This window comes from Molossus molossus, unplaced genomic scaffold (assembly GCF_014108415.1).
Source record: "Molossus molossus isolate mMolMol1 unplaced genomic scaffold, mMolMol1.p scaffold_m16_p_1, whole genome shotgun sequence".
NCBI classification, from domain to species: Eukaryota; Metazoa; Chordata; class Mammalia; order Chiroptera; family Molossidae; genus Molossus; species Molossus molossus.
The window spans coordinates 169,672,262-169,699,882 of NW_023425344.1; the positions used below are offsets into that span (position 1 = coordinate 169,672,262).

A 27,621-nucleotide genomic window follows, 5' to 3' on the forward strand; every position below is an offset into this window, starting at 1 on the left:
TATTTTATAAAATTCTGTTCATTTTTATCCTCACCTGAGGACATTTTTCCATTTTTTTTGTTCAGATAGAGTGGAAGGGAGGGAGAGAGAGAGAGAGAGAGAGAAACATCGATGTGAAAGGGACACATCGAGTGGCTGCCACCCGCACGACCAACCAGGGCCGAGGACAAACTGCAGCCTAGGTACGTGCCCTTAGTGGGAACCGAACCCGGGTCTCTCTGGACCGCAGGCTGACGCTCTAACCACTGAGCCAAACTGGCCAGGGCTAAAATTCTCTTCATTTTTAAATGCACAATTCACGTGTAGTGGTTATGCTTAAGAAATTAGCTTTTCCCATACATCTCTTACCCTAGCCTTTCTAGATAATAGTTCACCACAGTTCAGGTCAATTCAAAATACATAATTTTATTGCCTTTACTCCATATTAGTTGAGATTACTAATCCTGTGTAATTACACCACCACTTTGAAAGTTTATTAGCTTCCATTTCATACTTTTTCTGTTTATTTAACTTCTGCTACTACTTCTTTGGCTTATATAAAAGATTATCTCATACTCAGCTATTTTCAGGGAAAAGGTGTGTGGTGTGCCTTTAACTCCTCACAGATCTATTTTTAATTCTTGCAAACTAATGTGTGTCCTTTCTTAGCAATATTTCCTCTTCTCCGTCCTTCCTGCCCTAGTGGTCCATGCCTCCTAAGTTCTCCTTTGGATTCCTATCTCATGACCTAATGCCTCAGGTTTTTTTCTTTTCCTTTTTTTCCATGAGGCAATGTTTGCACACAGCTGTTCTGTAATGTATAGCATATATTGGCTTGAGAATGGAAATTTCACTTCTGTAAAGTGGTTTGGGATACACTTTTGTTCACGATGCTATGCCAAACTGAATTGTGGGTTGTAAGATGCAGCCAAAGGTGCCTCTGTGTGCCCCTCCGGCAAGCAGTTTAGAGTTTTGGTCATTATGATGCCCCATTGCAGTGGCTTCCAGAGTTATTATGTAAACCTTTCAAACATGGATTATGTCTTCCCTATTTCTGCACACCTTTCCTGATACAATAAATACTTTACAAATGACAAGTTTAGGTGAGCCAGGGCCTTATGCGCAAGCTGACATAACATCTTATGCTGTATATGTATATTTAAACCTTGAGCCATTTCCTTTTCTTTCCAAGTTTTCTAATCTCACAGGAATATAGAATAACCAAACTAGAAACTCGAGTTCCTCATGGAAAGTGTTTTTTGAGATGAAGTGCAATTAATTAGTCCCAGTACCGTTGTCACTGATGGTTAGCAGTGTGGAAAAGGAGTCAGTTAATTAGAATTAAGACTTAATTATTTAGAAAAGGAAGTTGCAAAGAGTGTTATTTAAATATTCGAAACCCAGTCTTGTTTTCCAAATTACAAAAAAAAAAAAGAAAAAGATGTTACCACGAGACGTAACACGCTGAAATTCTCTTTTCTATAGCCCTCTATCTATTCTAGGGGTACACATGTGACCATGCCCCACCCATCAGGTGTCCACCACCTCCTGCCCATCATGATTGGCCCAGGGATTCACTTGTGATCAAAGTGAGGCCAATCAAAGACCTTTCAGCAATTTCTTGTGCCAGCAGAAAGGAGCCCTGCTTGCCTCTTACATCCTAAAGCTGACAGAGTGGGAGCTGGAGGCTCTCAGGCAGTACACCCCTGTGTGAGGGCAGCTCTGTAGCAGGAGTGAAGAGAGGCAAGCAGAGACAAGCAGGTGAGGGAAGGGGAGAGAAGTCATGGAGCCAAGCATCCCTGCCATTTCCGTCACTTCAATTACGAGCCAACAAATTCCCCTTTTGTGTTGAAGCTGCTTTGTGTTGAATTTTGTCTCAGACAACCAAAAGAGCCCCGGCAAATTATTTTTGTTGGAATTGGCTACCTGCGTGAATAAGAAAGCATTGTTTCTCTCACACAGATTCCTCCAGATGTTCACTGGTAAGGTAAAACAGAAAACGTGGAATATGTCTTTGCCCTGGAAAACACCATTTTAAAACACACGTTAAACTCTGCGGTGGAAGAAACAGGACTGTTTCGTTTGATAAACAATGGCATTTTAGACTCTGCTCATTTTACTGATTGTATTATGGTTCAACTTGAACCATAGAAGATATGGTTCCCCATATTTTCCACATCAACTTTAAATCTCATGTTTCTAAATTCAGTTCTCAATTACTAGTGCTCCAAAACCCATTCCAAGGCAAGAGAAGTTTTACGTGCAGCTCAGGTGAACCCAGTGTAACCTGCAGCATTGGTCTCCACAGGCTTCATAATTTCACCCTCCTTCTTTTTGGAAGAGAGGTGAATCCTCTTTCCTCCTTGGTGGTAAATTGAATTTAGTTTAGTAAAATTGCCATTTGTGTGTGGCCGGTGTGGCTCAGCAGGTGAGCATTGACCCATGCACCAACAGGTCGTGGGTTCAATTCCCGGTCAGGACACATGCCCAGCTTGTGGGCCCGATCCCTAGTGGGGGGAATGCAGGAGGCGGCCAATTGATGATCTCTCTCATCGATATTTCTTTCTCTCTCTCTCTCTCTCTCTCTCTCTCTCTCTCACTTCCTCTCTCTAAAAGCAATAAAGGAAAAAATAAGTAAAAATTTAAAAAGTTGCCATTTGTGAATTCATGATATAGTTAGCAACGGTGTAGTGGTGCTATTTGACTTGGCGTTTGTATGTGTCAGAGTAAAGCTTAACTGCTTCAAAGGGACCCAACATGCAATGGCTTAAACAATAAAAAGTTTATTTCTCTTCCGTGGAACAGTCTTGCTACTAATAATTCAGGTCAGCACCAAATTTCTGCTCCTCATAGTCACTCTGGGACACAAGTCCCTTCCAGGAGTGGTTCTACCATCCCCTAGAGCACCGTCTTGTCATCTGTAAGAGGAAACTCGAGCCACCATGACGATGGAGCTACACTCAGCAGGAAAAGGAAATGAGGTAGGAAAGAGGCATGCCCCCAGCCTCAGGCGCTCTGCCCCTCACATCCCCTGGGTGAGAACATGGTCACATGGCCACACAGAAGAGACGCTGAAAAAGGCCATCTTTATGAGGTATCATGGACCAGGGAGGGAAGAGAAAATGGATTTTGGTGGAGCGCCAGTTTTGTTCCCGGGACTACAGATACCCTGTTAGGTGCTGGCATTGTTTCACATCTTTTATAATTACTTCAGCGTGTAAGAGAAAAATGAATAAATTGATCCTTGTAGCATCAAAGTAAAACATGAAGAAACTAGAGTTATAACAGAAATATTATTCTTCATTTTTCATTCATTCAAAAATTACCCGGAAGCTAAATCTAGTCCTTGAGTGAATATAGAAGTCACTCCTATCCTATGAAGTCATCCACAGGGTATTTATAAAATCTGAGAAGTAGATAATATTAATTAACCTTTTTACAGATTGACAGTGCCCTCAGGACATATCTTTGTCTATGTTTTAGACTTTGTAGGCACCCTGTAGAATTCCAGGGTCCATTGTCATAGTTTTAATCTTCAACCATGAAGAGAGGCTTCAAGTGAGAATACATTTAAGTTGCTTGACAAAATGTTAGGACTGCCTTCCCCAGAAAAGATGATCAGGTCTTTTAAAATATGTATTCGTCAATTGCTATCTAACCTTGCCTCAGAATATGAATGTATTCATTTATTTTGGGGGATTTAATACTATAGTTTCAAAATCTTTCAAAAATAGTTTTGCTTGGGGTCTTAAATAACCCATCTTTGGAGGCTTGTATATGTTTGTATGATTATTTTATTCAGCGTTTCACACTTTCAACATTTCTATATGATGTATGTTGGTGATTAAATATCTTAACTTCTTAAGGTGTACACATTCTGGTCATTATAGGATCTTAGTTAAATATTTGTGAAACCATAAACTCAAAGGAACCTTGAAGACCAAGTCAAAACAAAGAATATCCGCTGAATCTAGTTCAGGGGATGGTGAATGTACTCTCCACTGATGTAGTTGTTCACATACTTGGTATTATTCAGTCATAGGATCAGAGTTTTGTTCATTCAGCATCATTATTCAACATATACCATACCTTGTCCTAGACACTGGAGATACAGAGAAAAAATTCACACTTTAGGTGCAATGTATTAATAAAAATGGGACTTAGTATTTATCTCAATGTTAACTCCATCCCTTATCTTTCCAGCTCTCTCCTCTAGTATCCTGACTCAAACAGAACCGACAGGATCTTACCACCATATCCTCCTTCCTGTCATATCCTCATTTCCCTCTTTCCTGGCTTAAGTTCTATGCTCAACCATTCCTTGGACACACATTCTTTCCTTTGCCCTCTCTCAGTGTCTCGTATGCATTTGGTGAACCTCATTCCAGTTTCCTCTTACTCTGCTTGCCCAAAAGTCAAACGTGGCTGCAGAAAATGGCACTTTTAAACTCATGACTGTTGGCTTCCAGTGGACCCTGAGTGCTCCCCAGTAATCATACTATATTTCCCTGGTCATCCCTTCCCTCACTCCCAAAGGCGACTATTTCATACCTTCTTTCTGGTCTTTCCAATTTCTCCTCCCTCATTCTGACTCTTAGTTGATGGACTTGCTTCGATTCTCCTGAGAAAATGGAAGCAAACAGAGAGGACCAGAATCTAGATCTATGCTGGAAAAACCATGCACACAGTAGACACTCAGAAAATGTTTGGTGAACGAGAACCCTCCTGAATGTGAACCCTCTTGTCCAGCACCTAGAAAACTGAAGTAAAGTACTTAATGTTGTCCAGTGGAAAGAAACATCCCACGGTGTTCAATGGGATGGAAGCCATGGAGGCAAATACTGTTTCTCGTGAGTTAGTAATTTAAGAATATTAACTGAACTCCAAACATTGATTATTATTTAGATAGTATTTCTGTAAGTAGTCATAAATGCAGTGCTATTACAACTAAATATCTGTGTTATGAAATACATCTGCCTTTGTGTTTATGTAATGGTCTTACATTGTTGTATCCAAATATTGTTTTTTAGCTGGTACTTATTTTACATTAAGTACAATTAGTTTCATTTCTGCAAGTTTTTCCATATGGAAATAAAGATTAGCTTAATCCATACTTAGTGGAAATCCTGTGTGATTAAACTGTATGGATGCCTACATAATTGGAAGAGGAGTCCCTGAAACTGGGTCCACTTTCTTCCCCCCCCCCACCCTTAGCCAGACCTTGATAAAGAATGTGGTTTGTGGAATTTACCTAAAACCCTTGGCTAAGTAAGCTGGAGCATGGGAGCATGGCACCGAGGCTGGTGTGGAATGAACAGTTCAAAAATAAGAATGTGTATAGCTATGGTTCTAGGTTATTCCGCAAATGTAAAATTAAGAGCTCATACTTGAAGGCAATTATTAAAGCAGTGTGATTAATTAAGTACAGGAAACTTGGCTATATATTAATTAAGGCAATGGTGCAAATATTTTGAAAGTCCTAAGTCTTTTACTCTATCAAGATGAATAATATAACTGCAAGACGTAATATACTTAGAAGAGGAAAACGAGCATTATAATTTTATCCTGCTTTTTCTTTGATGGTAATTGGTGTTAGTGACATATAGAAAAGAAAGAACTAGCTACCAGGGACCTAACAATCTGGATTCTTCACCCAATAAAATACTGTGTATTTGCCTATGGCCCCCACCCTCCTTCCCTCAGGCCACCACCACACTGTTGTCTGTGCTGAGCTAATCCCTTCACCTTCTTTCATCCAGTCCTTCCCTCCCCCTTCCTCTTCCTCTGACAGCTGTCAGTCTGCTCCTCTCTTTTAAGGAGTTCATATCCTTGGAAGGGTGGGGGGGAGAAGCTGAAAATTAAAAACTCTTCTGATACTACTATGCTTTTGAAACGATTTGAACCGAATAATAGGTTAGGCAACAGAATTCATGGTTAGATTTGGGCAGTGTTATGCTGGTAAATGTTTAACAAGTGGCTCTCTGGTAAACAAACAAACAAAAATCTGATATAAAGCCTTTGCCATTTTCCTTAGTGTAAATACCCCCACCATGGCCCATTTCGAGCTATTCATATGATGCCACAAGTGCAAAGCTGGGAAGTGAGGTGTACCATCTGGCCTGCGACAAACGACTCTTTTTTCCTAAGCAAGTCAATAAAAGAAGAAAAGAAGGTCAATATGTAGAAGTTACCAGACTTGAGAATAGACTAGAGCTTACTTATTCAATCACTAAAAATAAAGAATAAGTATGTAACATACTAGAAGTGCTAATTAGTGCTACAATTGCAACTACAGGGTGGAGCAAAAGTAGATTTACAATTTCATATGGAAAATAATACAATAATTAATACATAATAATATAAGAATACATTGTTTTGTGTACTCACAACTGTAAACCTAATTTTGCCACACCCTGTATATTATAATACATGAATGTATCAAATTAACATGCTGTGTACCTTAAATGTATACAATGTAATATGTCAAATATATATCAATTAAAAACAAAATCATGAGGCAGAGCTAAATGTTTTATCTTTCTGGTTGCTAGCAAAGCAGAAGGGAAACAGAGTCGGCTGAACTGGGCTCGTCTTCTGCAGAGTGTAAACAGAGGTCCTGGGGCTGGGAAGGCTGCCCTCCCCCATCCACTGAGTTCTAACCCTCCTTCAGCTGCCCTTCTGTATTCTCATAAACTTCCCATTTGAAATGCTGGTCAGCTTGGACATTTTCTTGCTTTAGATAAACAAACTACAGCACAACCTTTTTCTACCTTTATATATATTATCTACACATATGATGTATAAAACAGGTGAAACCTATTTCTCCTTTTTATTCTCATTCCCTTCACTTTAAAGATGTTTTTATATACTTCTAAAGGTATTTGATCATTTACCAGCCTAATTTACAGCGTATTTTTCCCCTGATGTTTATCTTTGCATTACTGATTGTGTTAAGGACCATATATAGCAGTTAACTTTCCATAAAAGATCAACACATCTCAAAATTGGGCCATTTGCCTGAGTGCATTAAAGCTTGCTTGGGGTCTAACATAGAGTTTAATAACAAAAAATAAAAGCAAAAGAATAACTTCCACTGAATTAAAATTCCAAACAATAATTTTTAAAGAAATTACATTGAGCTAAAATTGGGTAAAAAACTTAAGATAAAAACTTTGTTTACAAGTGAGATTTTCATTAATTTAATCATTTTAAAACTTTCTGCCTTTGCATTCAGAGCTTTTTTTTTTTTTTTTTTTTTCGATATTTTGTTCAGATAGAGTGGGAGGGAGGGAGAGAGAGAGAGAGAAAAAAACATCAACGTGAAAGGGACACATCGAGTGGCTGCAACCCACACAACCCAACCAGGGCCGGGGACAAACTGCAACCAAGGTACGTGCCCTTAGCGGGAACTGAACCCGGGTCTCTCCAGACCGCAGGCCGACGCTCTAACCACTGAACCAAACAGGCCAGGGCCAGCGCTTTGTTTTTTTAGAGAAACTAACTTATTTTTACACTCTGCCTCAACTTTTCTCCCTCCCTGTACATGTTCTATCTACCATGATTTCCAGATCATGTGTGCATATGTTTATGCCTATATATTTTCCTGAATTCTTTTTTTGTCAGTGAGCATTGAACCTTTTTATTTTTATTTTTTTAAAAGAATTTTTATTAAATGTATTGTGGTGACATTTGTTTAATAGGATCATATGGGTTTCAATTGTACATTTTCATGATATAAGATCTGTATATTGCAGTGTGCGCCCACCACCCAGGCGAACCATCTTCCATCACATATATTAGGTCCCCTCCCCTCCCCTCCCCCTCCCCACGCTTTCCCTCTGGCAGCCACCACACTGCTGTCTGTGTCCATGAGTTTCAGTTTTATATCCCACGTATGAGTGAAATCATATGGTTCTTAGATTTTTCTCACTGACTTATTTCACTTAGCATTTTCCTAAATTCTTAAGATGATCAGATCATAAACTATGAGAGGAAGGATGCACAGAGGAAGTTACCACAGCCCCTTTAGATGGGTGCTAACAGCTATTGCTTAGTGTTAGTTTTGTTAGAAAAAAATATATGCTAATAATAACTGTCTATGAAAATATTTGCTTCAGATTTTTCAAGCAAGGCTGTGGCTTGCCCAAAAGCATAACTTTTAACAACATCTTTCAAACCTGCCAAATCACATTGCCTATTTAGCCAATTCCATGTGCATAATATTAATTTACTGTGCCGCAAAGGTACTGTGCCTTAACTGTTATTGGGCGAAAGCATAATATATTTGATTTCCCTTTATGAGTCTCACATTGCTTATAATTCAGTAGGGCTACCACATTTTCTGGGCAGGCTATCAAGTAGGATGTTGTAATGATTTGGTTGACTAGTAGAGTAGATGAAAAAATATCAGTTCTGTCTGTAGCTGTTCTATTTTTGAATTTCAAATTTGCAAAGTTTGAAACCATTTATTCCTCTGGTGGTTCTCTTTAAACAATAAAAATATTCTTTTATATTTTAAAGAGTTAAACATGTTTTTAAACATCAGTTAAGGTAATAGAACAGTGTGGGTTTCAAATAACAGAAGAGTAGTCTTCGATTTGATTTGAAAATACCCTGGAAGGAGCTGTAGTACAACGAAGGGATTTTTTTTGGCCTGATAAAAGGCGGTCATAGGAGTTACCCATAACTGACATCTCGAGGAGGCTTGAATGGCTCAATTCTCTGTCTGCACCACTATCCTTTTGCAGTTCACGGAGAAGTTGAGATGTTTTCTGCTTTATAAAATGCTACCAAAATTATCTTTGGATTATATCTGTTCTACTTATAGAATAGGTATGGACTCATAGCCAATTAGTAGACTTGCTTCTTATTTTAAACATTATCATGGATTCCTTGAATGACTGAGTCCCCTTCTATAAACTGAATTCATAAAACTTCATCTTCTACATACCACTGAAAAGGAATTTCATCATTGTTGTAGGTTTATCATTTATCGAATTCAGTTGCTTTTTTCAACAAATGTTTATAGAGCAACTGCTATGTATCAGGCATGATCTGAGTACTTTGTGCAGATCTGCGGACAGTGCAGACAAAGATCTCTGCCCTGGTGAAGGATATATTCTACTGGGAGAGATAGGAAACAATAAACATAATAAATAAGCACATAATAAAATGTGCTAAAAGTTGGAGTACTGCGGAAAAAGGAAATAACAGCAGCATGAAGAGTTTTATCAGTGCTGAGTAAGGAGAGACAGACCTCTATGTTACTGTGGTCAGGATTACTCATTGACTGTGTGAAGGAAGTTGGTCAAGTAGAATCTGGGGGAAGAGCATTTCAGGCAGAGGAAACACCCAGCACAAAGGCTGAAAGCTGAAGTAGTCCTGGCCAGTTTGGGAAATGGCAGAGAGGCCAGCATGAAGGAATAGAATGAGTGAGTGGGAGAGCAGGAAGAAAGTCGGTGAGAGAAGTAATGCAAACCCAGATTCTGTATGTCTTTTCTCTGAGCGAAATGGGGAACCATTGCTGACCAGAGGGATGACATGAAATGACTTACACTTTTAAAGGACCACTGTGGCTGCAGGATGAGAACAGATGGGAGGGGTCAGAGGTGGAAGGAGGGAGACCTATGAATGAGGTGCTGCCATTAATCAGCAGAGAAGTGATGTTCCTGACTTGGACCAGAGGTGGAGACAGTGGAGGAAGTGAAAGATGGTAGAAGTAAAACCACTGAGATTTTACTTTAAAGTAAAGCCACTGGGATTTTCTGATAGATCAGGAAATGGTTTAGAGAAAAAGATGAGTCCACAATGACTATAAGATTGAATAAGTTCGTTTTTGTTATATTTGGGGGAGGCGGGGTAGAGGGAGAAGGGTCAGGGTCCTGATTTAGACATGTGCATTTTGAGATGGATATTAAATATCTAAGCAGAGATGTCAAATAAGCAATAGGATAGTTAAGGCTCGACTTTGAAAGAAAAGTCTGAACTGGAAATGTAAATTGGTAAGTTGTTAGCATATAGATGGTAATTAAAACCATGAGTCAGGGTGAGATCACCAAAGAAGTGAATGTAGATAAAGAACTTCTTGAGTCCATTTCATGTAGTTGACATTATTTACTCAGTGGGCCTATAAAGTTAAATATTCCCTTTTCTTAAAGAGCTCGTAGTTTGTATTTGACCACATATTTTCACAAATCTAGAAGATGTCATTACATAGACTACAATGTCTGGATATATATTTCTATATATTACTAGCCATAACATAGTATGATAAATTCTATTTTTGACATTTGTAATGTAGTATAATATAATTGGTAATATAAAATTAAATATAGTAACTGTTGCATAATGGAATTGTAGAGAACAGAACAGTGAATTGACATAGTGATAAGAGAGCACAGTAAATTTAGAATACTCGGTTCTTAAGTAATATGTTTTAGAACAGATTAATGTATGATAACACTGTGAATAGTTAAGATTAAAACCTTAATTGAAGGATCACTTGACATTATTCTTTAATAAACTATCTTCAAGTCAACGTTTGGGCACCCAGTTTGTCTCCCACATTTTCCCATCCTGTTGCTTAAAAGGCTACTGAAGCCCATTGCAGCACTGTTCTGGGGTGAAAGCAGGGGTGGAGTGGGAAGGAAGGCACAGGAATGAACCCCACTCTCGGCGTCTGTTCTTCAGGATTTCATTGGGAGTGAGCAGGTGTGTGTATGTCCCCTAGTCAGTCAGTCAACCCATGTGGTAGTGCACTGTTCATACTGTCTTTCTCATGGCCCCAGCATGGGTGAAAAAAGGGATCTTCTGCTTTATGCTGTAGCATGTTAAATCTCCAAAATCAGAACAATCCCATCCTCTCTGGGAAGTGATGCCTTTAATGTGGTTTTCTACTCCCAGCTCTAAGGAAAAGGATATTGTTGGGTTATGAGATATCTACCCGCGATCATTGGCGAAGTAGGTGAAAACTATAGAAACTGCTTTCTGGTGAGATTTATATTCATATTCATATTTACATATGACATATACATTTTCAAATGACTTTTACCTTGCATAAATCAGCCTTGTGACTTAGGACAAGTAATCCCAATTGTAAGGAATATTCAGGCAACAGATGAATTAAAAGATTACTTAAGTATTTTTTTTTTCTTTATTGATTCTAGAGAGAGAGGAAGGGAGAGATGGAAACATCAATGAGAGAGAACATTGATTGGCTGCCTCTTGCACCCCCCCCCCATTGGGTATGCAATCCGAGCCTACAATCCGAGCATGTGCCCTGACCAGGAATCAAACCAACAATCTTTTGATACATGGGTCAATGCTCAACCATTGAGCCACACCGGCCAGGCTTAAACATTTTTTTATATTTGTCCATATTTTCTGTTACTAGTTTTATGAGAACAATGACATAGCTCCTTGAAGACAGTTGACAATTTGGGATAAAAGTAAACAGTAATGCAAGACTAGAATTGATGTAGAACATAAATAGCAACATTTCATACTGTAAATAGCAGTGCTAAGTCACTGGGCCAGAAACATAGTTTTATGTATATTTCTCTTCTTTGCTCAATGTTCTCCCTTTACATAAACACCGTCCTGGGTGTGCCAGGTCTGTGCACCTTCATGGCTGCATCAGGTATGTCCCATCGCCTTGCACAATGCCCTTGATACACACAGCTCTCAAGAATCATTGGTGACCCATTAGGTGCTGTTTGACTAGTTGCTTTCTCACATATTAACAATATTTCAACTCTGTATTTTCCCTTTTTCCAAGCACTTTCTATGCTATCTTTCATACAATTTTTACCAATTTTTCTGTCCTATTTGCTTCTTGGTACAATGTTCAAACTAATGAAGTTAATGTAGAATAAATGGCTTCCAGTTCAGTTTATCTGGAGAGCCAGCTGACATACTGTTGTGTGCAGCAATCCTAATCAGCATTAATTTGTTTATTCAACAAATTTTTATTGAGCTTACTGAGTGCCAACCATTATATACAGTGATGGGGACGCAGAGGTGAATAAGGCAGGAGGAGTCTCTGTCCCCATGGAGCTTTCAGACAAGAAAACAGTCGCGTTGACATGTAATAATGCAAGGTCAGGGTACTGTGGGAGTATGTCAAAGAGCTCCTATATCAGTTAGAATTAAGTTCAGGTACAAATGGCAGAAAACCCAAATAGTTTAAAGGATACAGACATTTTTCTCCAATGTGAACGTCTGGAGGTAGATCAGAACTCTGTGTACTGTGTGTGTGGCCTGATGTCACCTTACTGTTTAAGATGGCTATGCTAGCCCTGTGTCCACATTCCACCAGCAGGAAGGAGGAAAAGGGAGGGGGGAGCAGGTTCCCTACCTTTACAAGAGTTCCCAGAAGTTGCTGAAATTACTTTCATTGACCAGGCTTGGTCACATGGTAATGCCTAGAAATAAGGGAGGCTGGGAAACGCAGAATGTATTCTAGGCAAACAGAAAGAAAAGGTGATGAGTACTAGGGAGCAACTAACAGTCTCTGCCCCAGGATTTCTGGGGAAAACGGTTGCCCAAATCGAGAACGCAAGGTGAGCAGGATCCTCAGAAGGGTCTGTGCGTGTGTGCCCTCACAGAAGGACAACCCTCCAGAGAAAAGGACAAGCACAGGAAACTGACACTGAGAAGTTCTTCACCAATCATGACTAATCATTGCATGATAGTGTTTGTACTTTCCTTAGGAAAAGAGATATGATTCAGATTATTTCAGAGGAAAGGGAGGGGGTTGATGTTTAGTGCAGATTTGTGGTTAAACAGGCCAGGAGGCCTTTCCAGAAGAGATAGAGGCTGGAGTAAGGTTTGTGACAGAGCAGTGTTAATCCTTTGTCTGAAATGTTGACTGAGGCAAAGGCATGTGCTTGAGTCCATTCAAAGAGGGGAGCACCCTGGCCAGAGTCGCTCCATTGGTTGAGCTTCATCCAGTGCACTGAATGGTCGCCAACTGGATTCCCGGTCAGGACACATACCCAGGCTGTGGGCTAGATTTTGTATGGGAGGCAGCTGATGTTTCTCTTTCTCTCCTTCACCCTTCCTCTCTCTCTAAAATCAAAATATATATATACACTTTTAAAAAATGGCTACTTCCTAGCTGTGAGATTTTAGACAAGTTATTTAACCTTGTGTACCTCAATTATCTCAGCTGTAAAATGGGGACACGTTTACTTTCTATCATGAAGAGCTCTTGTGGGATTAAATGAAATAAACTAAGTACTGCTTAGAACAATGCCTAACATACAGTAAACACTTAAGACATGTTCTCTGTTAAGTCATCAATCGGTATCCTTATTTCATGAATACTGAAACTAAGGCTCATGATTTTCCACGTTGGTAGTTGGAATAGGGGGTGCTGAAAGACCTTCTTTGCCATTTCTTCTTCCCTGTTTTCCTTCCTACCTTTCTTTCTCATATATCTATGTATTGGACTGGATTGAGATATAATAATTCCTGCCTAGTTGATAGGGATTTAGGGCATCTGATTTCTTTTCTTTTTCCACTTTCCTGCTTGTACCAGGGCACCAATAAGTCTCACTCACATATCTTGCATCTATTGTACTAAAATCATATTATACTTTTGTCTTTTGCCACTAGTCTGTATCTATTAGCTGTCAGGCCCAAAGTCCAAAGTTTTTTATTTGAATCTTCATACTTGAGGAATCAATAGGGTCAAAGAAATAAGAACCAGTGTTTACATAAGTGTTAATTGGACTTTTCTTTATCATCTTTCAGGTCTTGTAGAAATTTGCCTGATGCACCCCCTTGATGTGGTGAAAACCAGGTAAGGTTCTGCATGGACAAGTTTTATTGACTTTGGCTGATATCCAAATTAAGGTCTGTCAGAACACTAAATGCTAGAACTTGTCCCAGGCCGGTAGCTTCTCCCAATAATGGCATTTGTATTTACTTCTTAAAGAAAATACTATTTGACAGATAAAATGTGAACAGTGAAAAGCATTTCTAGATTGAGGTCATCTGAAGGTATATAATATTTTACTGCCTGCACATGACAACCATAAGGTATGATTTGTGGCTAAACTGGTTAAGTGAGGTGAATTTATCAAAATGTTGTAAAAACTCAACTTTATCCAGTGAATTATTACAGCAGACTTCCATTTGACATTGCATATAACAGATTGCTATTTAATAATCAGCATTTTGGTGTGAGACTCTAAAATTTCAAGTAAACTTCTTAAATGGTGCTTAAAGAATTTATTTATATAACTGTTTGCCAGTGCAACATGCCATATTTCCAGGAACATGCATTTGTTCTTAAAGGTGGATACAAATAAGGGCAATGTATCAAATCTATTTACCAAGATTAAAAAAAAAAAAATCTTATGAGTTTTAATATGATCTAGAGCATTTAAAAGAGTTAAACCTGTTGCTGAATTATTGAAGTCTCTGGTTTTTTTATTTGTTTTTTTCAAATTAGAAGCTCTTAGAATGTAGTGAAAGTTTTTGTTTATTTGTATTGTGTAAAACCCAAGCTGTATACCTAAGTTGTAGCTTAACAGCAAACAGTGACATGCAACAGTGGGAGTCGAACAAACCCTTACTGCCACAATTAGTCCCCTTTATCCACAGTGACTCTTCCTGAGGTTTCAGTTACCCACAGTCAACCGCAGTCCAAAAATATTAAATAGAAAATCAGAAATAAACAACTTGTAATCTTCAAATTGTGTGCCTTTCTGAGTAATGTGATGAAATCTCGTCCCATCCCACTCCATCCTGTTCAGGAAGTGAATCGTCCCTTTGTCCAGCATATCCGCACTGTCTGGGTAGTATAATAAAGTGTTTTGAGAGAGAGAGAGAGAAAGAAATCACATTCACGTAACTTTTAACAGTATACTGTTGTAATTGTTCTATGTTATCATTAGTTATTGTTCTTAATCTCTTACTATGCTTAATTTATAAGTTAAACTTTATCATATGGATAGGAATAAACATAGTATCTATAGGGTTTCTTATAAGGGCACTATAAGAATCTATAAGGCACTATAAGAATCATGATTTCATCCATTCACTGAGGGTCTTGGAACGTATCCCCCAAAAATAAGCGGGGATTACTGTGCTTGATGAGCCAGGCTGGTCATTGAATGAACACGTTGCTTAATTTACCTAAAGAGGTTGCAGAATCTTAGTCTGGTTGCTTAAGGCAAGGGAAGGTGACTATGGCATGAATATCATATTACATTTCTAACAGAGGTAGAGAAGATGAGCATCTGTCCTCTGCCTTAGCTTAGGCTCTACAACAAAATAGCAGACTGGGTAGCTTAAGCAACATTTATTTCTCACAGTTCTGGATGTGGGAAATGCAAGATCAAGTTGCCAGTCAATTTGGTGGGCCCTCTTCCTGACTTGTAGACAGTTACCTTCTTTCTGTATCCTCACATGGCAGAGAAAGCGAGTTCTTATGCCTCTTCTTTTTCTTATAAGAGCACTAATCCCATCATGGGGGCTCCACCCTTATGACCTCATCTAAACCTAATTACTTCCCTGGAGTCCCACCTCCAAATACCATCACACTGGGGATTAGGGCTTCAAAGTATGAATTTGGGGGTTTGTAAACATTCAGTTCCTAACAGCCTCAAGTCACCAAACCCAAACAGAGAAAGAATAAAGCCACAAATTATATTTAAATATAAAATGCATGCACTCCCTGGAGTATCTTTTTATAGAGTTCAGAAACAGACAGCAAAATTCACTGGACTCTTCTTAGACTTCGTGTGAACCTCTGAAAAGCTAGAATATTTTTGGTAGTCTCTCTGAGGGAAAAAAAAAAGGGTCTTTTTCAGTTAAGGGCAATTGCCTAAATTTGTGAAGTGTTCAAATGAGCATGGAGGAGAACCGAGCATGATTTAAACAAGACATCATATTGAAATTATGGTTATTCAGTCGCTCAATCCCTCATTCATGCGTTTAGCAAACGTGTATTGAGTATCTGGTATGTATGGGTTTCAGGCTAGCTTTGCCCTCAGAGAGCTCACAATCTGATTAACTAATACAAATCTCATCACAACGAATTAAAAAAACCATAGTACAGTTGACCCTTGAACAAAGTGGGGGTTGGGATGCTAACCTCTCACACAGTCGAAAGTCAGCGTATAACAACTATATCCTTTCTTTGTACTGGAGTTGAATAGAATCATTCTTAAAGTGGATGTGACAAGCTACTGGGCTTTATCTCTTTTTTGTTATATAGATATTTTCATGAAAATGGCATTGATTTACTGTAATTAGACATATGTTCTTGCCTAGGGGAGGGACAATACAATCCTTCCAGGTGCACTAAAGGAGAAGGGAACTGGATACCAGGTGGTATTTGACCTGCATGATAATAAAAAGTATATTGCATTAAAAACCCACAATCATAGAGTAAACTGAAAGCCCAAAAATATGTGCAAATGACTTTGCAGTGGAAGTGACCATGCAAGATTGGTAGCATTTACCGCCAGGCACCAACACACAGGTGATCAGGAGTAGGAAGAACAGACTAAATAACGGTAAAATTTTTTCACTATTATATAGACAATCACTACATTTCTAAATAAGATAAACTAAACTATAAGAGGTAATATATGAAACCATGTAGCATTAGTTATGGGAGCAGATCACTTTCCTAAAGGACATCCAAGGGCACTGGGTTCTAAGTTATCACAGGCATTGTCCAAGTGGGGGTGGGCATACACCAGGCCAAACCTCACTTGCTTTGCAGGGTTCTTTGTGAACTGTTTCTGCCTCTTCTTAGATATTTTTGCTTGAAGGGTGACGCACTTAACCTGAGTATGGAAATGGCTCATTTCCCACCGTATCTCATGTGCTGGAGTACGGCAAAATAAATGTTTTTACTTCTTGAAGTCTAGTCCTTCCTTTCGGGGTTCTAGTTGTGCCTAATCCTCTTCTTTGTTGAATGAAAGATAACAGATTCTAAAACTGTATTTCCAAATTCTTTCTTCACAGATTTTTTTTCCATTATTTTTTTTTCTGTACATGATTGATTCTGTTACCCCAGGCTGGAGGGATAAAGCGAAGTGGTGATGTTATCAGAGTTCAGGGACCAGGGTTACCTGGTAGAAGCTAGAATCATAGCAAATCTGCCTAGTGGTAGCTGGGGGCTCAGAGGAGCATTGGCCACTGCCTACGATTCACTGCTTGGGGCAGAGAAGGAGGGAGAGAAATACTCTGGTCTCTCCTTTTCCCACACTCTGCAGTCTCCCATCAGAGCTTCTGTATCTGAATGCGTGGAAGCCTGGGAGGCCCAGCCTAGCAGAGGGCAGTCCCGCTGTACAACAGAGCAGGGCCAAACAAGGGAGGCGGCGGAAATGGGTCTGAAGACAAACAGAACCAGGGCTGACATACCATCATTTCAGGGGATTTGGAGAAAAGAAAAAGCTGACATAAGCAAGCTAACCTTTTTCTTTCTTCCTTTCTTCCATCCTTTCTTCCATCCTTTCTTTCTTTCTTTCTTTCTTTCTTTCTTTCTTTCTTTCTTTCTTTCTTTCTTTCTTTCTTTCTTTCTTTCGAGATATAACTGATATGTAATGTTATGTTAGTTTCAGGTGTACAACATAATGATTCCATATTTGTATACACTGCAAAATGATACCACAATAAGTCTAGTTAACCTCCATCGTGACACAAGTTACAATTTTTTTCTTGTGATGAGAATTTTTAAGATCCACTCTCTTAGTATCTTTCAAATATACAATATAGTGTTAATAGCTATAGTTACCATGCTATATATATCCCCTGGACTTATTTATTTTATAACTGAAAATTTGTGGGTTTTTTTTACCACCTTCACCCATTTAGACTACCCCCCAACCCACAGGCCCTGGTAATCATCAGTCTGTTCTCTGTATCTATGAGCTTGGTTTGCTTGGTTTCTTTCTTTCTTTTAATCCTCAACCGAGGACATTTTTTCATTTTTTGTTCAGATAGAGTGGGAGGGAGAGAGAGAGAGAGAGAGAAACATCAACAAACATCGACGTGAAAGGGACACATTGAGTGGCTGCCACCCGCACGACCCAACGAGGGCCGGGGACAAACTGCAACCGAGGTACATGCCCTTAGCGGGAACCGAACCCGGGTCTCTTTGACCGCAGCCTGATGCTCTAACCGCTGAGCCAAACCGGCCAGGGCTCTTTCTTTCTTTTTATAGAGTCCACTTATGAGTGAGAACACATGATATTTGTCTCTTTTTAAAAACATTACTGAACTTATTGGGGTGACATTGGTTAATAAAATTATATGTTTCAGGTGTACAGTTCTTTAATATAGCATCTGTATATTATATTGTGTGTTCACCACCCCAAGTCAAGTCTCTTTCATCACCATTTATTTCCCCCTTTACCCTTTTCTACCTCCCCACCTGCTTTTTCTCTGGTAATCACGATACTGTTTTCTGTGTCTGTGAGTTTTTTGGTTTTTTTCTTTGCTTAATCTCTTCACTTTTTACACCTAGTATTTGTCTTTGTCTGACTTATTTCACTTAGCATAATGCCCTCAAGGTCCACTCGTCATCCACTTTGTCACAAATGGCAAGATTTTCTTCTTTTTCATGGCTGAATGATATTCCAGCACATATATATCACACTTTCTTTTTCATTCATCGATGGACATTTAGAATTGCAAGCATGCATTTTCAATTCATCATGCTTAACAGGAACTCACTTTACATTTAAAAAAATGATTAGAAGTTATAGTCGATAAATCTTTTATGGAGGGATTTTAGGCACTGTGGCACTTGGCTTTATATGGGAAATAGCTTTTGTGCTGCATCTAACTATAGCTCCAGGAATAGACCTAGAGTAAGAATAGGCTAGCCACATAAAAGTTGCTTTGTTCTATGTGTCCTCACCAGATTTAGCAGAAAGTTGGCTACATACAATGCTGTACACATGGTAGATTAGGTAGCATCATAGTCTCCTTTGAGTTTCTCCCCAGAGACATGCATATACACTGTTCTATAGCTCTGTTCATATACAGAGAACTTTGTGTACAATTGTGGGTGAATCCTGTCAATCAGTGGTTATTGGCACCAATTCAGTGCCAACAGGAATCCCCAGTTTGGGGTGCCACAAAGAAGGAAACTTTATTCAGTGCAAAACAGCTCAATTGTGATACAGAATAGCTATGAAAACAGCACAGCTGTGAGGTGAAACATTTTCCATATTTCAGCTCATCCAGGGAAAGTGTGCTTTCAGAGACAATGACTTTTATTTAGAGAAGTTTCCACCCCTGGTTCCTGATTGGTCCATCCTTATGCAAAAGAGGACTCCAAATCTTCACAGTTTGATTGGTCTGAAAAGCACTGTCCTGATTGGTCAGAATGGAACCGCTCCAATTGGTCAGTGAAGATGTTGATGGGGATATAGCTGTGATTGGATGGGGAAAGCCTCAGTCCTATTGGTTGAAATAGGATTCCAGGAACTCCTTAGTGAGGGCTGGCTCAGGTGGCAGAAACAGTGCAGGCTGGCAGTGCACTGCAGAAGCAGGTGGTTCAGTTCAGGCTTCTCCCTGAAGTGCGGTTTGTGTGAGAAGCTCTCTTGTAGGAATGGCTCTAGGAGCTTTTTCAAAAATTTGAGCCCAATTGGCCAGCAGGAGCCATTTTGAGTGGGTACCTTCTTTCTCAGGGACCACAATCCTCTGGTTAAGAACCCATGGCTACAAATGGCAAAAGACCCTATTTACTGGTATAACTAGGAAGACCAAAGGTTGTTTCTGGCTTTGTATTCTCCAGGAATTTAAAGAATCAGTAATATCTCATATCTCTCATATTGTTTCTCGTTCTCAGTCGTTCTCACTCTCACTCTCTTCCTCTCTTCCTCTCTTCCCCTCTCTTTTCAGCTTTTCTTTTTCTATACAGGCTTCATTTTATTTTATTTTATTTTATTTTTTTTATTTATTTTTTTATCCTCACCCGAGGATATTTTTCCATTTTTTGTACAGATAGAGTGGGAGGGAGAGAGAGGAAGGGAGAGAGAGAGAGAAACATCAATGTGAAGGGACACATCGAGTGGCTGCCACCCGCACGACCAACCAGGGCCGGGGACAAACTGCAACCGAAGTACGTGCCCTTAGTGGGAACTGAACCCGGGTCTCTCCAGACCGCAGGCCGACGCTCTATCCGCTGAGCCAAACCGGCCAGGGCTATACAGGCTTCATTTTAGAGTGGCTTCTCTCACTTGGCACCAAATGGCCCCAACAGCTTCCAGCTTACATGGTCCTTGGTGCTTCTTTGTACTGCCTCTGAGGATACCCTGGTAGTTAAGAACTCTGGAAGGAATCCATCCAAACAGAAAACTCTCCAGTTAGGCTGCCTGAGTTCAAATCTTGCTTCTTTGTTTATTATCTGTATAACTTCAGATAAGTCACTTAACTTTCTTGTGCCTTAGTTTCCTCATCTTTAAATGAGAACCATAAAGGTAAGTCCACTGTTGTGAGAAGTAGATATATAGCATGTTTAATACTGTTTCAGCAAAGAAAAGGAAAGGAGACTACAAAGACAAATGGGGTTTATAAGGTAATCAGGGAAACATGCGGGAGAATGCAAAGCGTGGGAGAGGGGAAATATGCTTAATATGGCGGTTTCAAGTTTCCAAGCCAGAAGACTTGTGTTATATGAGAACTGCATTTAAATTCTTCCTGAGAAGGGTGTTTGCAAGTAGAGAGTCCTTCTGGGTCTGAGGGCAGGAGAGCATTGGCTTAGTCCATGTTCTTGTTCATATTACTCCACAGTTCATTTTAGGGCTGTGTTCTGACATTATTAGGTACTCCCCATGGCTAGCACAGTGCCTGGCCTCCTGGAGGTGCCCAGTGAATGCTGTTGAATAAATGAGTATTTGGTGTCCAGCTGATGTGGCTGAGTGGTTGAGTGTCGACCCATGCACCAAGAGGTTGTTGGTTCGATTCCCAGTGAGGGCACACACCCAGGTTGTGGGCCAGATCCCCAATGGGGGGCATGCAGGAAGCAGCCATTCGATGTTCTCTCTCATCCATGTTTCTATCTCTCTCTACCTCTCCCTTCCTCTCTCTCTAAAGTCAATACAGGAAAATAAATAAAAACAAAACAAAATAAATAAGTATTTGGTAACAATTAGAAATAATTGTCCTGTGAATTCTATGCCAAACTAGAATGTCTAAAAAAGCGAATAATGCGCAGCTCTGTTTTCTTCATTTTAAAAATGTAACAGTCCATGAAAGAGGTAAGAAGTAAGAATGTGATGAAATACAAAGGGAGAAGTTCATTGATAGGATGGTGGGCAAAGCATCTCAAGCTGCGGTGGCGTTTCAGTGACTGAACTGGGAGAGTTAGGTGGGAAGGTCTCCAGTGTGTGTGCCCAGATGAGAGGCGGGTGCACTGAACCGGCACAGGGGGTCGAAGGGGCCGAGAGCGCACATGTGACAAGCTTTAAGATGGACTTCACATAGGACCACACTGGCTAACAAAATAAAATGCATGGCACAAATGTAATGTTAAGTTTTCCAAGAGCCATATTTTAAGAAGTAAACAGAAACAGATAAAGTTAATTTTAACAATATATCTTTCTTAACTTCATATACCCAAAACATTGTCATAGGAACATGTTAACCAATGTAAAAATGATGAATGACGTACTTTATATTCTTCTTTTTAAAGCATGCCTTGAGACATGGTATGTATTTTGCACTCAAGTACATCTCAATGCTGACTGGTCAGCCACATTTCCGATGCTCAGTAGCCACTTGTGGCCGGTGGTTAGCGGATTAGGCAGCGCAGGCCTGGGGCGCCATGGGAAGGGACTTCTTTAAGGGGAAGGAGTCGTGATCCAGTGGTTCATTTGTAAGAAGAATAGCCTTGCTGGGAACAGGGATGCCAGTTTTAAATAAGCAGGGTCATAGGTGGGAAGGAACTGTGCTACGTATGCATTAGAAGGTTTCTACCTGTGTGCAGAAAGTGGCATTCAAAGCCCCAAAGTCACAGTCCACACTGTTGTTTTCAGGAAGGGAAATGATTCTTTGTGCTTCAGGAAGAGAGAATTACTGACATATTCATTCTACCCCCCCCCCCCCCCACACACACACTCATTTTCATCATTTTTGTTTTATTTCATTTTTGAAAGGGGCATAAATCAGGTGCAAGCTAAATTAATGGCTGATCCTGTAAGGACTGGTCCTTTAAAAGCACGTGCTGTGAAAGAGCTGTGAGGCATGTATCCCGGCGGGTGTGGGGCAGGGGAGAAGGGGAGAAGGGGAGAGGCATTTCACTTCTCCTTGTAGACGCTAGTTACAGGCTGCCGGTGAGTGGACAGGCCAGCGCATACTTTGGCTTTCATCCTTCCTCCCATCAGGATTTAACTTGCACTGAAAAGTTTTATCATACTTCTCTCAAAACATATTAATCACTGTGTGAATGCTAAAGACTCACATGGGTTAAAAAACTTGGCATCCCTGTGTTGTTACATATGTGCTTATGGGGCTTCTCCTCGAGCTGTGAGATTGATTTACACTCTCTATCGACGGCCCCCAAACCCCGCTGAATCCGAAACTCAAGGGGTAGGGCCTCCCAATATTTATGTTTAACAACCTCCTGGGTGAATCTTAAGCAGCGAGCACAGACTGGTCACTGGGTCAGCCTTTGGCCACCAGTGCTCAATATCTTATAGGCAGTTCAGTAAAAAGTCTTCATGTAAAAAATTTCTTGTGTGTGTGCGTGTGTGTGTTAATCATCTTATTAGCCTGTGGTTCTCATTGGTTCATTTATGTAAACTGCTTTGTTAAAGTGAATGGAGGTGGAAGGGCAGAAGCATCCTTGAAGAGTTTATTTTGTGGTTTGTGAGAACAAAATCGGAATATATTGTCTACAGCCAGAAAAAAGCACCTTTTGTCCTCCTGTGTGGAGTTACAGGGGCAAAAATCAGTGCCCGGAGAGGGGAGAAGCGTGAGTATTGGTTGCTATACTCAGTGGCTCTGATGGGTCAAAAGTGGCATAAGCCCGCCACGACTTTAATAAAAAGAGAAATCCGAGGATGGACTAGGGTGAAAGGCTGCTTTGTGGGGAGCCCAGCAGAGAGTGAAGAGCCAAGGACTGGGGAACATCCTAGGAAGGGGTGGGGAACCCATGAACTTGGAAATGAACACTTAATAGAGGTTGGATGGGGGCGTTGAGCAACCATTGGGGCCAACAGAACAGCGGGATGGAAACAAAGGAATGAAGAATGCTTTTCCCTAATAGATTCTCTTTTTTAAAAGGAAAGGGATTTTTTTTTTTTTTTTAATGGAGAGAGAACAGTGGGAAAAGGTTAGAAGGAGAATAGAGTGAAGGTAGTAGAGTCTATAGGATTAAAAATATATATATTGACAGGGCAGTTGAGAGTTATTTCTGTATGTTAATGACTTGTCCATGGTATAACACATGAAGATCACATTCAGGATTAGACCATGGTTATGCCTGATTTCTCACCGTGCATAGAAATGCGGAGCTACACTCTGGCCGGTTTGGCTCAGTGGTTGGAGCATCAGCCGGTGAACCAGAGAGTTCCGGGTTCGGTTCCTGCTAGGGGCACATACCAAAAAAAAAGAAATGCAGGGCTAGACCACTATTATGGCTTGTTTCAAACCATGGAGAGAATGTTATTAAAGTAAAACAAGCAGAAGTAGAATCACATTCCTATATACTCTATTTTTATTGGGACTTTGTCATGTAGCTAATTCAATCAACGCAGCATATAATGGTATGGAATGGTTACAGTATCCCCATATACACGTGAGTGTAACTTCAACTTTGCTTTTGAAGTTGTGGAACTCTTTTAGGGTTTCTCTGGGATTTTTTTCATAATTGAAATGTCTTTTCGTAGTTACTAAGCCAAAGCAAAGAGGTACTGGGTAGTGGGCACACTGCAACTCCGCATTGGTTATGTCATTCTTTTCCATGCAGTCATCATTAAAGATTTTATTTATTAACATCATCAAATAAAAATGGTGCGCAAGATGGAGAATGTATTTGGAAGGGAGAGAGGTGACAATTAACTGTGTTCTGCTTGGCACATTGTAGGGCTGCAGTGAATATGTGTTAAGTGAATAAATGTGTGCTTTAAAATGACATTTGCTCCTACCTAAGTACTTTATTAGAAATTAAATTCATCATGGCTAATGAGTTCATGGCAAACTTTAAAAGGTCCCACATTTGTATAGTGATTTAATTCAAAAGACTAATATAACCTCAGCATGACCCTAAAACCAGAGAAAATGTTCCTGTTTTGTGCACTGTTCGGAATGCTGCCTCCTGGATGGGTGTCACCTTCTGGAGAAAGGCAGGGGGTGGGGGATGGTGGCCATGTCCCACGAAGAGATTCCGCTAATATTTCTTCCGGGATTATTACTTGGACAATGTTCTGCCTCTCTTTGAGATACCAAGGGTTGTATCATAATTGTGGAAAACTCAGACTGGTTGAAAGTCACGTTGCTCCCTCACATTTGGTGGTCCTTCCACTGAGCATGATTGCAATTGTTTCCTTAGCCGTAGGGTGTGCTCCATGAAGGTTGGCCTTTTCCGCTACTGAACAGTCTTAATCAGTTTTCTAGTGGCCCAGTGGTGATGAGGAGGAGGTCATTGAGAGAACACCTAGGGACCTGTTGCTCTGAGGCAATGGGGGACAATCAGTACCAAAGATCTTACGCAGAATTATCTTGCCATAGGCTAAAATTATTTTTCAGATTTATTAATAAGGAGAAAATCTTTTCTTAAAAAAAAAAATAATACAGTCAGTTCTCCCCACATAAAATAATAAAATTCTCTTATGTTAAATCAACTGTAACTCACTTTATAATCTTGAACGGTTGTTTCTAAACTTCTTTCTTTCTTCCTGTCTTTTCTGTATATGGAATTCTTTTTAAAATCGCTCCCTAGAGGAGTGTGCTATTTTTATGACTCACATTGTAGAACCTTTGTAAAGTGTTTAATCTCTGCTTAAATTGTGTTTTTGTTTAAATTTTTAAAGTAAAGATTAGGTGTTTGTTTAAAGTACAGTAGCTATTATTTCTCAACTAATTAAATAAGCGGAGAAGATTCTCCCTGAGCTAATAACATAAGGTATGCTCTGTTTTGATACCTCTCTCTTCCCTTGGCTTAACTGCACAGATGATCCCAGCCTGGAGCATAAAAGGTGCCTATGTGTTCTTTTATTTTTTATTTTATTTTATAAATATAGTTTATATACAGTATTACATTAACCTATGCATTCTTCATGCCTGTCAATGGGCTTTTCCAGACATCTTTTTTTTTTTAAGCGGAGAGTTAAATAATTCTTAAATGGGTTTCTTTTTCTTTTTTTTATCCTCACCCGAGGACATGTTTATTGATTTTAGAGAGAGAGGAAATGAGAGAGAGAAAAAGAGAGAGAGAGAAACATCAATCAGTTGCCTCCTGTATGCACCCCACCTGGGGAATGAACCTGAAACCCAGGCATATGCCCAGACTGGAATCAATCCTGCACCCTGTGGGTGTATGGGACGACTCTCCAACCAACTGAACCACCCAGCTAGGGCTTAAATGGCTTTCTTATCTTTGTCAAGGGAAAGTAAATTCTAGAATGAGCATCAGCATGAAGACTATATCCTGTCCCCCCCCCCTCACCCCCCCAGGCACATTTAGGTTTTTATCCCAATTGCTTTTAAGTTTTCAGCAACTTAATTCATCTACTTATTTAGCCAGTGAGCATCACAGGTTCCCCTACAATGGGATATTTTGCCTTAGACATGGCTTAGATTCAAATTTAGGGTTATTAGAACTTAATATGACTATAAAATATATGAAAAACATAAACTGATTTGGAATCATTTTGAATTAAAAGCAAATGGGATATTTTTGCAGTGTTTTTTATTCAATCATAAACTCTTCTTAGATAATCTATTTTAAGTACAGGTTTGGGGGTAGGTTTGGAACTAATTTGTCTATTTTCAGTAGCTATTCAAAGGCTATTTGAGATAAGCTCTACCTCTAAATTCAAGAAGTAAACGTTTAAAATGTTTGATATTTTCTGTCTATAGTATTTATTTTACTGTAATGATTTCTAGTTAAGCTCTATGCAATCTACTACCAGTGAAAATAAAATTATGTTATCCAGGATGTATGCTCCTAAGCTGTGTCTTAAAAAAATTTTTTTTTAAATGATCAGAGGACCTGATTTGACACTTCTCCAAATAAGACATACAGATGACCAACAGACATATGAAAAAATGCTCAACATCACTAATCATTAGATGCAAATTAAAACTACAATGAGGTATCACCTCACACTTGCCAGAATGTCCACCATCAAAAAATCAACAAACAAGTCCTGCTGAGGATGTGGAGAAAAGGTAACCCTAGTGCCCTGCCGGTGGGAATGCAGCCTGGTGCGGTCACTATGGAAAACAGTGTGGAGCTTTGACCCAGTGATCCCACTTCTAGGAATATATCCTAAGAATCCTGAAAAACCAATCAGAAAGAATATGTGCACCCCTATGTTCATAGCAGTGTTATTTATAACAGCTAAGGTCTGGAAACAGCCCAAGTGGCCATCAGTAGATGAGTGGATAAAAAAGCTGTGGTGGCCTGACCGGTGTGACTCAATTGGTTGCACGTGGACCAAGAGGTCACCAGTTCAATTCCTGGTCAAGGCACATGCCTGGGTTTTGGGCTCGATTCCCAGTGAGGGGCATGTAGGAAGCAGCAGATCAATGTTTCGCTCTCATTGATGTTTCTAGCTCTCTTTCCTTTCCTCTCTCTCTAAAATAAATAAAAAACATTTTTAAAATAAAGTTGTGGTACATTTATACAATGGGGTACTGTGCAGCTGTTAAAAAAAAAAGATCTCTTACCCTTTGCGACAGCATGGATAGACTTGGAGATTATTATGCTAAGAGAAGTAGTGAGCTAAAGAAAGACAAATATCACATGATCTCACTTATATGTGGAATCTAATGAACAAAATAGATCCAGAGACACGGCTGCATGGAACAGAAGGACAGGTCTCACTCAGAGCGAAGGTGGGGGGTGGGGAGGGACAGGAAGAGAGTAACCAAAGAATTTATGTGTGTGTATATATATATATATATATAGCTCATGGACACAGACTATAGTGTGGGGAAGGCCTGGGTGGGACGGGGGCTGCTGGGTGGAGGGGGGCAAAGTGGGGGGTATGGGGTATCTGTAATACTATCAACAATAAAAATAAATAAAATAAAATAAAATAAAATAAAATAAAATAAAATAAAAACAGGTGCTTGCCTCAAAAGAGCTGGAATATGCCTTAAAAAGTCACATGTCTCGCCCTGGCCGGTTTGGCTCAGCGGTTAGAGCGTCCACCTGCGGTCCGGAGAGACCCGGGTTCGGTTCCCGCTAAGGGCACGTACCTCGGTTGCAGTTTGTCCCCGGCCCTGGTTGGTTGTGCGGGTGGCAGCCACTAGATGTGTCCCTTTCACATCGATATTTCCCTCTCTCTCTCTTCCTCTCTCTCCCTCCCACTCTGTCTGTACAAAAAATGGAAAAATGTCCTCGGATGAGGATAAAAAAAAAAAAAAAAAAGTCACATGTCTCACAGTGGTTCTCAACCTTCCTAATGCCGCGACCCTTTAATACAGCTCCTCATAAAA

General features: G+C 39.9%; 1 protein-coding gene across 31 annotated transcripts in view; it reads left to right on the forward strand.

The window, feature by feature from the left end:
* SLC25A21 (solute carrier family 25 member 21) overlaps positions 1-27,621 on the forward strand; it is a 463,129-nt gene that overhangs the window by 254,198 nt on the left and 181,310 nt on the right. For 21 of the 31 annotated variants that reach the window (XM_036256725.1, XM_036256732.1, XM_036256740.1 and 18 more), the window contains one exon: positions 13,735-13,783. In XM_036256725.1, coding sequence (XP_036112618.1) covers positions 13,735-13,783 — 49 coding nt within the window. Of the gene's footprint in view, positions 1-2,784; positions 2,961-4,601; positions 4,830-13,734; positions 13,784-27,621 lie in introns of those variants that run through there. The other 10 variants (XM_036256788.1, XM_036256824.1, XM_036256819.1 and 7 more) reach the window with 5 other exon arrangements.